Below are 10,000 nucleotides of genomic sequence, written 5' to 3' on the forward strand. Positions count from 1 at the left end.
TGGAGTCCCTCGTACACAAGGCGGTAAATAACAGAACGAGCTAAAGTGCTCCTGCTACCGTGAGACCGGAGCGGTCTCTCAAATAAAATGTACAGACATGATGTAACGCGAAGACATTCAGACTTCAGCAGAGTGAAGCCAGCAGACTAGTCCTTTGACCCTCCTCTCTCTCCCCGTGTGAGCAGGTTGATCGAGTCCAGTCTGGGCAGCGTCGCCACAAAACTCAACTTCTTCATCCACAATCTGGCTCAGATGAAGTTCGCCTCCTCGGAGGATCGTCCCACGCTGTCGTTCGCCCCCAGAGTTCACACGGCGAAGAGCGACGGCCTCATCAGGAACCTTTACATCTGCAGACACATCCGCACCGGCAACCCCAGCAAAGGCTACGTGAGTCTGGACGGGACGGGTAGTTAAAGATGAGACGGGACGAGTAGTTAAAGATGAGACGGGACGAGTAGTTAAAGATGAGACGGGACGGGTAGTTAAAGATGAGACAGGACAGGTAGTTAAAGATGATGAGACAGGTAGTTAAAGATGATGAGACGGGTAGTTAAAGATGAGACAGGACGGGTAGTTAAAGATGATGAGACAGGTAGTTAAAGATGATGAGACGGGTAGTTAAAGATGAGACAGGACGGGCAGTTAAAGATGATGAGATGGGTAGTTAAAGATGATGAGACGGGTAGTTAAAGATGAGACAGGACGGGTAGTTAAAGATGATGAGACGGGTAGTTAAAGATGAGACAGGATGGGTAGTTAAAGATGAGACAGGACAGGTAGTTAAAGATGATGAGACGGGTAGTTAAAGATGAGACAGGACGGGTAGTTAAAGATGTGACAGGACGGGTAGTTAAAGATGAGACAGGACGGGTAGTTAAAGATGAGACAGGACGGGTAGTTAAAGATGAGACAGGACGGGTAGTTAAAGATGAGACAGGACAGGTAGTTAAAGATGATGAGACGGGTAGTTAAAGATGATGAGACGGGTAGTTAAAGATGAGACAGGACGGGTAGTTAAAGATGAGACAGGACGGGTAGTTAAAGATGAGACAGGACGGGTAGTTAAAGATGAGACAGGACGGGTAGTTAAAGATGAGACAGGACGGGTAGTTAAAGATGAGACAGGATGGGTAGTTAAAGATGATGAGACAGGACGGGTAGTTAAAGATGAGACAGGACGGGTAGTTAAAGATGAGACAGGACGGGTAGTTAAAGATGAGACAGGACGGGTTGTTAAAGATGAGACGGGTAGTTAAAGATGAGACAGGACGGGTAGTTAAAGATGATGAGACAGGACGGGTAGTTAAAGATGTGACAGGACGGGTAGTTAAAGATGTGACAGGACGGGTAGTTAAAGATGAGACAGGACGGGTAGTTAAAGATGTGACAGGACGGGTAGTTAAAGATGTGACAGGACGGGTAGTTAAAGATGATGAGACGGGTAGTTAAACATGAGACAGGACGGGTAGTTAAAGATGATGAGACGGGTAGTTAAACATGAGACAGGACGGGTAGTTAAAGATGAGACAGGACGGGTAGTTAAAGATGATGAGACGGGTAGTTAAAGATGATGAGACGGGTAGTTAAAGATGATGAGACGGGCTGATGTGTCTGATATTTGTTAAGTGGTTCAGACCTCAGTGAGCTGAAGGAACTTGTTCAGTTTCTGGGTTTGAGGGTTTTTATGTGTCTGTCTGTGATGAGTGTGTTAAATCTTCAAACTGCTGTCGAAGGACGTGGCGTTAGCGTTCAGGTGTGTTTGTGTTTCAGGCCTTTGTCGTGAAGGTGGAGCGTGAAGGTCAGCAGGAGGCGCTGCTGGTTCAGAGGACGTTTGAAGAGTTTCATGAACTTCACAGCAAGCTGAGACTCATCTTCCCCTCGTCAAAACTACCCAGGTACACACACACTAACACTCACTATCACACACACTCAGTTTCGGTGGTCAACGTTTCTCCTCTTTGCTCCGCCCACAGTTTCCCGAGCCGTTTTGTGATTGGCCGTTCCCGTGGCGAGGCGACAGCTGATAGGAGGAAAGACGAGCTGAACGGTTACGTGTGGCACCTGGTCCACTCCGCCCCAGAGGTCGCTCAGGTGATGAATACGTGTGGATGACAGAGAGGATTTTTTGATTCTCCCGTCACATGTTGTCTTTGTGTGTGCGTCCCTCTGGCTGAAGACGCCGCCTGCCTCCTTTCTCCCGCCCCGCTCCCTCCGGTCTCTTGTGACAGTAGAGGCGTAGTGGAGTTCAGTAGTTTGTGTTGCACAGCAGACACGCTGTAAGGTCGACCTAACGTGTGCTCCAGGACACTGTGCCAGGACTGAAAGCTCTCTTCTGTTTACTTTTCTCTCTTTAGAGAGCGCCACTCTACTTCTCTGGCTGTCTCTCGTCTCCCTGTGTCACACAGACAGCCTGTGTTCATCTCAGTCCAGGCGCAATGCACACATTTGATTGGTAGCTCGTAACGTTATTGGCTGTCCTTATTAGCAAGGCTCCTTACATGCTGGCTAATAACTTTTTTTAAGCTGGGTCTCCAACATTGACAGATTTGTGCAGCGGTGTTCATGAGAGAGAGAGAGACACGAGCGAGAGGCAATTTCTGCAATCAAACGCGATTTTAAAGGCGGCCTGGTAAAAAAAAAATTTTAAATCAATAATTGGCGGTCAGCGTTGATATTGTGGCGAGCCGCCACAAATAAATGAACGTATGGGAAACACTGTAGCTTCATGTGAGATGATTCTGGGCCACAAAACCAGCAGTGTACAGGCCATAAAAGATGCACCAGTGAAAAGAGAAACACTGTTGTCTCCGAATCAGAAGATGCTTTATTGCCAAGTAGTGTTTTACACATACGAGGAATTTGCTGTGGTGATAAGGTGCTACAGGCAGACAAACATACAGTCGACATAAATAAATGTAATTCAATTTTATTTATATAGCGCCAAATCACAACAACAGTTATCTCACAGCGCCTCATAAAAGAGCAGGTCTAGACCGAACTCTGTGATGCTATTTACAGAAGCCCAACAGTTCCCACCAAGAGCAGCACTAGGAGACAGAGGCAAGGAAAAACTTCCTTTAAGAGGCAGAAACCTCGAGCAGAACCATGACTCAGGGTGGGCGGCAGAGAGAGAGAGAGCGAGAGAGGGGAGGAAGAGAGAGAGACAGAGAGGGGAGGAAGAGAGAGAGACAGAGAGGGGAGAGAGAGAGAGACAGAGAGGGGAGAGAGAGAGAGACAGAGAGGGGAGGAAGAGAGAGAGACAGAGAGGGGAGAGAGAGGTGAGAGAGGCAGCCTACACAATATCCACACAGAGGTACAGACAGTAAAGGTGATGTTGCTATAGACTAAATGAAAAATGGTACAGATATTTATAATAGTGTTAATGATAACAATCGTAATGTTAATGATTATAATAACAATAATAACAATAAGACTAGTAACAATAGTTGTTGCAGCAGAGGGTGTCGAGCAGGAACACGGGGGCAGCAGGTGACCCGCAACCACAGATCCAGACTCCACAGCTCCAGAGCCAGAAAACCTGCAGGAAGTGACAGGAGGAGAGAGGAGAGGGACGAGAAAGCACAAGACTACCAGAAAGGGGAGAAGTTGTGTTAGTAACATGCAATAATGGGATGAGGTTGCATACAGAGGGAGAGAAAGTAGAGGAGAGAGGAGCTCAGTGCATCATGGGAAATCCCCCGGCAGTCTAGGCCTATAGCAGCATAACTAAGGGATGGTTCAGGACTACCTGAGCCAGCCCTAACTATAAGCTTTATCAAAGAGGAAAGTCTTAAGCCTACTCTTAAATGTGGAGATGGTGTCTGCCTCCTGAACCCAAACTGGAACCTGGTTCCACAGGAGAGGCGGTGGCAGCAGCGTACCTGATGGTGATGGAGGAGGTGAGGATGGACTCAGTGATGGCGGTGTAGAAGTGCACCATCATTGTCTTTGGCAGGCTGAACTTCTTCAGCTGCCGCAGGAAGTACATCCTCTGCTGGGTCTTCTTGGTGAGGGAGGTGATGTTCAGCTCCCACTTGAGGTCCTGGGAGATGATGGTGCCCCGGAAGCGGAAGGAGTCCACAGTGGTGACTGGGGAGTCACACAGGATGATGGGGGAGGGTGGGGCTGGGCCACAACCATCTCCACTGTCTTCAGAGCGTTGAGCTCCAGACTGTTCTGGCTGCACCAGGTCACCAGATGGTCCATCTCCCACCTGTAGGTGTTGTTTACATATTGTCTCCATGTTGTGTTCATGCAGCAGCTGTATCAGTCAGTTTCAGTGTGTCTCTCATATCTCATCAGTTCAGCTTTGTCAGGTTTCATTTTCACTCAGTGGTTTCTTAGAAATGTCCTCAGGGGAAACGTATCAGCTGTCACACACACAGGGTGTGGATCAGCTCTGCTGTATCAGGTCTTTCCAGTTTTAGAAACTTGGCAGGATGAGGGAGTTTTCTGTCTCTGCTGTCACCGCTGTCGTGTGTAGATGTACACAAATGAAACATGAATTTAAATTATAACTTGTGTGTTGCAGTGCGACCTCGTCTACACCTTCTTCCACCCGCTGCCCCGAGACGAGAAACCAGTAACAACCACCATCAAACCAGCAGGTACACACCCTCAGCAGACATTCATGTTCATGTGTTGGGCTAAACCCAAAGAGAGAAAATAAAGATCAGGTAACAAGTAACAGAAATGAGATGGAAAATCTGCCTGGTCATCGTCGTCTTGTCTGAACATCAACTCTGTGACAAACTGAAGTTTTACAGGTTTTAAACGACTGTAAACTGATCTGTAGTCTGCTTCTGTTGGCTTCGGAGGGGGTGGGTGTCTGACTTTAACACACATTGAGACAGATCAATGAAAAATAAATGAAAGCATGTTTGATAGATTCAGCGTCTCTAAAAGTCAGAGCCAAACAGACTCTGTTCATATTCTGCGAGGATTATCTGTCAGCGTCTGGAGGGTTCCAGCTCCACCGGATGTTAAAGTTTAACTGGCCCGCCCACACATGCTTACACCTGGAGAAGAGCACACACAGACTCAGGGTTTAAAGTCCGAAGGGTTACAGCCTCCAATCAGATCAGTGTGTTCAGGTCTCAGCTGGCGGCCTTCACTGTCCGTGTTCATACTGGTTTCACTGGTTGTAGAAGTGAACAATAACAAAAGTAAACACAGCCTCATGAATGTGGCCGGACCAGATGTCTTTCTAACAGCCGCTTCATGATTCGCTCTGTTTCCTCGTTGATCAGAAACCGGCAGCTAAAAGCCGGTCAGACCTGCAGTGAGCAGGTGAGCTGCTGACTGCAGGTTCATTCACAGAGAAACATCTCATACAGACTCCATTCAAAGTTAAACGTGAACCAGCAGGAAGTGAACTGAGTCTGATCTGATGTGTGTTTCTGCGTGTTGCAGAGATCTTGTGGTCTCCAGCTTCAGGGAAAGAGCTCGGCGAGGTCAAACTGTCCATCTCCTACAAGAACGACAAGCTCTTCATCATGGTCATGCACATACGAGGACTGGTCAGTGTGAAACTGTGTGTTTGTGTGTAGGTGTGCTGAGTGTGTGTTTGGACTTGTGGCTAGGTAACTGCTCCGTGACATCACAGGGTTTGTTGTCTGGAACAATAGAGGATTTTATTTATTTCATTATTTATTATAACAATCATCTGTTTGAACCGTTATTATTCAGAAGCTGCTTTGTGTGTTCATCCTGATCCAACACAAAAAGAGAAGAATCAGGGATCTGTGGCAGGACTGGCCTCCCGGCCTACCTGATGAACGTGTTCTTATTCCTACAGCAGCCCCTGCAGGATGGCACGGACCCGGACCCCTACGTGAAGCTCTACCTTCTCCCAGACCCCCAGAAGACCGGCAAGAGGAAGACCAAGGCAGCACGACGCACCTGTAACCCCACCTACAACGAGATGGTAAAACTGTACTTCCTGTCTGGTCATATGAGGCTGTTCGTCAGTCAATATGTAATTGTTTGCTATTATGCAGATGATATTAAACTTTATACCACACAAACAGAAAGACCTGACACCTGTCAGCCAATCAGAAATCAGCTGCTCTTCTGAGGAATAGAGAGACTTAGCCCCTCCCCTTCCTGTTTTAGAAATAATATGTACAGTAGTGAACGGCGAGCCGGACATGGATAGAAAGTGATTGGAGGCGAAACAATCCTGTGGCAGGAATTCTAGTTTATTAATTTTAATATTTATTAATAATCTTCTGTCTTGTTTCCTGCCCCCCCCCCCAAGCTGGTGTATGAGCGGATCCCTCAGGGGGACCTGGACCAGAGGGTGATCCACCTGCGGGTTCTTGGTGACGGGGCCTTCTGGGAGAACACTCTGCTGGGAGAGACCTTCATCCCTCTGAAGAGGCTGGTCCCGGGTCAGCACTGGGTGGACTGGCACCAGCTGGGCGCCGGCGGCTCTGACTCCGCCCACTGATGGACAGGAAACAGGAGGCGGTGGATTTAGAGGAAGAGTAGAAGGGAAGTAGTTCTCACGAGAACAGAAGACAAAAGGAGAATCCTTTCAAAGTAAAAGCCGTGTGGCTGCTCCTCCCTCTGTGTGTGAGGGGGTTTAGGTTTAGTGTCGAGTTTAAAGCCTAACTTTATTTGGGAGACGGTGGGTTCAGACTCAGAAACAGACTCAATCTGATTGGTCATTAATTAGATTAATAATTTAGATTTCATGATCAGGTCCTTTAAACTTTCATATTTTAAAATTCTCCTGGTTTGATTTTAAGATCACAAACTGTCCAGTGAAGTCGCTTGAAAGTTACACTAACTAGTTGTTTTGTTCTTGAATGAGGACGTTTATATTTCTGAACACGCTGCAGACTCGTGTGGGCAGAGAGTTCCAATATTTCTAAATGACGACATGTTTGAGTTTCCTGTTCAGATGATCGATCGACTTGTGATACTTTGATATTTTTCTTCCAGCCTGTACGTGTTGGAAGACGAGAAGTTCAATATGAATTTAATGATATCAATTAAAAGACTTCAGTATCTCTTAATCTTTCAGTCAGTGCACAGAGGCATGCTGGGTAAATCATTCGGAGAAAGAAACTTTTTTTATATACAGACGTGATCAGTGAGATTATCACATGTGAGAAAACCACCCGTCTGTGGCCAGTTGAGACTTTTCAAGGACTGAAAAGCTGCATTTATAAATTCCAGGGACCTTTCTTGCAGGTTTTTGTGTCCTGGAAGTAAAATCTTGTGATTTCAGCGTAGAGAAGAGTTTTACCTTTGTGAGCTGTACATGCAGAGCTTTAGCCTAAATGTTGCTAACAGGAAGTAGCTGCAGTGGCGTTTAATGATGTAGCGCTGTACAGACAGGAAGTGACTGCAGGATATTTTTATAGTGAGGGTGTGGATTTTCTATCCGTGGTGCACGAGAGCTTCTGAGAGATCCTGTCAGTTTGCCTTTGAGCTCGTCGTGTCTGGTTTCTTTTCAGCGCTTACTAATCTGCTCGCCATCTCTGAAGGACGGCCCGCCGCTCAGCCCGCCGCCTCTTTCTACATTTCATTGCTTGTTTTTTTTAATGCCTGTGATTTTGTACTTTTGGGGAAATATTGGTGGCCATTTGAAGCTGCCTCTGTGGCTCCTGATGATCCAGGGGCCAGCGAGTGTTGAAGGGAATAGAGTTGTTGCGCTGTAGATGAGACAAACTGAGGAACCTGCAGGAGACAGACCCACCGATCAGCTGACACGCTTCTCTAAACACGTGTCTGAAAACTCCAGAAAAAATGTTGTCCTGTAGTTCTGATGGGGACACGCGAGGGGGACACGTGACGGGGACACGTGATGGGGACACGTGACATGTGATGGGGACACGTGACAGTGACATGTGATGGGGACACGTGACAGTGACATGTGATGGGGACACGTGACAGGATAGGGACACGTGACAGTGACATGTGATGGGGACACGTGACAGTGACATGTGACGGGGACACACGTGACAGTGACATGTGACGGGGACACGTGACAGTGACATGTGACGGGGACACACGTGACAGGGTAGGGACACGTGACATGATAGGGACACGTGACAGTGACATGTGACGGGGACACACGTGACAGGGTAGGGACACGTGACAGTGACGTGATGGGGACATGTGATGGGGACACGTGACGTGATGGGGACATGTGATGGGGACACGTGACGTGATGGGGACATGTGATAGGGACACGTGACAGTGACGTGATGGGGACATGTGATAGGGACACGTGACAGTGACATGATAGGGACTCGTGACAGTGACATGATAGGGACTCGTGACAGTGATGTGATGGGGACACGTGACATGATAGGGACACGTGACGGTGATATTTGATGGGGACACGTGACATTATGGGGACACGTGACATGATGGGGACACATGATAGGGACACGTGACATGATAGGGACACATGACAGTGACGTGATGGGGACACGTGACAGGGTAGGGACATGTGACAGTGATAGGGACACGTGACAGTGATAGGGACACGTGACAGTGACATGATAGGGACACGTGACATGATAGGGACACATGACAGTGACGTGATAGGGACACATGACAGTGACGTGATGGGGACACGTGACAGTGACATTTGATGGGGACACGTGACATGATAGGGACACGTGACAGTGACGTGATGGGGACACGTGACAGGGTAGGGAAACGTGACATGATAGGGACACGTGACATGATAGGGACACGTGACATGATAGGGACACGTGACAGTGACGTGATGGGGACACGTGACAGGGTAGGGACATGTGACAGTGATAGGGACACGTGACAGTGATAGGGACACGTGACAGTGACATGATAGGGACACGTGACATGATAGGGACACGTGACGTGATGGGGACACGTGACAGTGATGTGATGGGGACACGTGACATGATAGGGACACGTGACAGTGACGTGATGGGGACACGTGACAGGGTAGGGAAACGTGACATGATAGGGACACGTGACATGATAGGGACACGTGACAGTGACATTTGATGGGGACACGTGACGTGATGGGGACACGTGACGTGATGGGGACACGTGACGTGATGGGGACACATGACAGTGTTGTGATGGGGACACGTGACATGATAGGGACACGTGACTGTGATATTTGATGGGGACACGTGACATGATGGGGACATGTGACATGATGGGGACACGTGACAGTGACATGATGGGGACACGTGACATGATGGGGACACGTGACATGATGGGGACACGTGACATGATGGGGACACGTGACATGATGGGGACACGTGACAGTGACGTGATGGGGACACATGACAGTGTTGTGATGGGGACACGTGACAGTGTTGTGATGGGGACACGTGACATTATAGGGACACGTGACTGTGATATTTGATGGGGACATGTGACATGATAGGGACATGTGACAGTGACGTGATGGGGACACGTGACATGATAGGGACACGTGACATGATAGGGACACGTGACAGTGTTGTGATGGGGACACGTGACAGTGTTGTGATGGGGACACGTGACAGTGTTGTGATGGGGACACGTGACTGTGATATTTGATGGGGACACGTGACATGATGGGGACACGTGACATGATGGGGACACGTGACATGATGGGGACACGTGACATGATGGGGACACGTGACATGATGGGGACACGTGACAGTGACATTTGATGGGGACACGTGACGTGATGGGGACACGTGACAGTGACATTTGATGGGGACACGTGACGCGACAGGGACACATGATGGGAGCATGCGATGAGGACGTGTGACAGGGAAGAGTGTTGTGCAGCCGGTGGGTCTGAGTCCTGGGTCCGGTGGGACTCTGGGACCACAGGGACAGAATGTAAGTTCACAGTGAACTGGATCTTTGTGTACTGTAAATACTGACGTGATGAAAATGTGATTTAGATTTCCACTGCAGGTTTGTGTGACCCTCCGCTCCGACTTACAGGCTGTTCTTAACGTGGAACCTTATTCTTGAACATGTTTTGTAT

At 48.4% G+C, this 10,000-nt stretch overlaps 1 protein-coding gene across 2 annotated transcripts in view; it reads left to right on the plus strand.

The window, feature by feature from the left end:
* The window catches only part of pik3c2b (phosphatidylinositol-4-phosphate 3-kinase, catalytic subunit type 2 beta), a 48,433-nt gene extending 40,097 nt beyond the window's left edge, over positions 1 to 8,336 (plus strand). For both annotated transcript variants that reach the window (XM_038696352.1, XM_038696351.1), the window contains 7 exons: positions 186 to 387; positions 1,771 to 1,895; positions 1,974 to 2,091; positions 4,532 to 4,607; positions 5,413 to 5,519; positions 5,798 to 5,926; positions 6,260 to 8,336. In XM_038696352.1, the coding sequence (XP_038552280.1) occupies positions 186 to 387; positions 1,771 to 1,895; positions 1,974 to 2,091; positions 4,532 to 4,607; positions 5,413 to 5,519; positions 5,798 to 5,926; positions 6,260 to 6,451 (949 nt within the window). In that variant the 3' untranslated portion in view covers positions 6,452 to 8,336. The remainder of the gene's footprint in view (positions 1 to 185; positions 388 to 1,770; positions 1,896 to 1,973; positions 2,092 to 4,531; positions 4,608 to 5,412; positions 5,520 to 5,797; positions 5,927 to 6,259) is intronic.
* Positions 8,337 to 10,000: the final 1,664 nt, after the last annotated feature.

The sequence above is a fragment of the Micropterus salmoides genome, unplaced genomic scaffold (assembly GCF_014851395.1).
Source record: "Micropterus salmoides isolate LMB-PRFRI ecotype aquatic unplaced genomic scaffold, ASM1485139v1 Ms_hic_scaffold_4, whole genome shotgun sequence".
Taxonomy (NCBI): domain Eukaryota; kingdom Metazoa; phylum Chordata; class Actinopteri; order Centrarchiformes; family Centrarchidae; genus Micropterus; species Micropterus salmoides.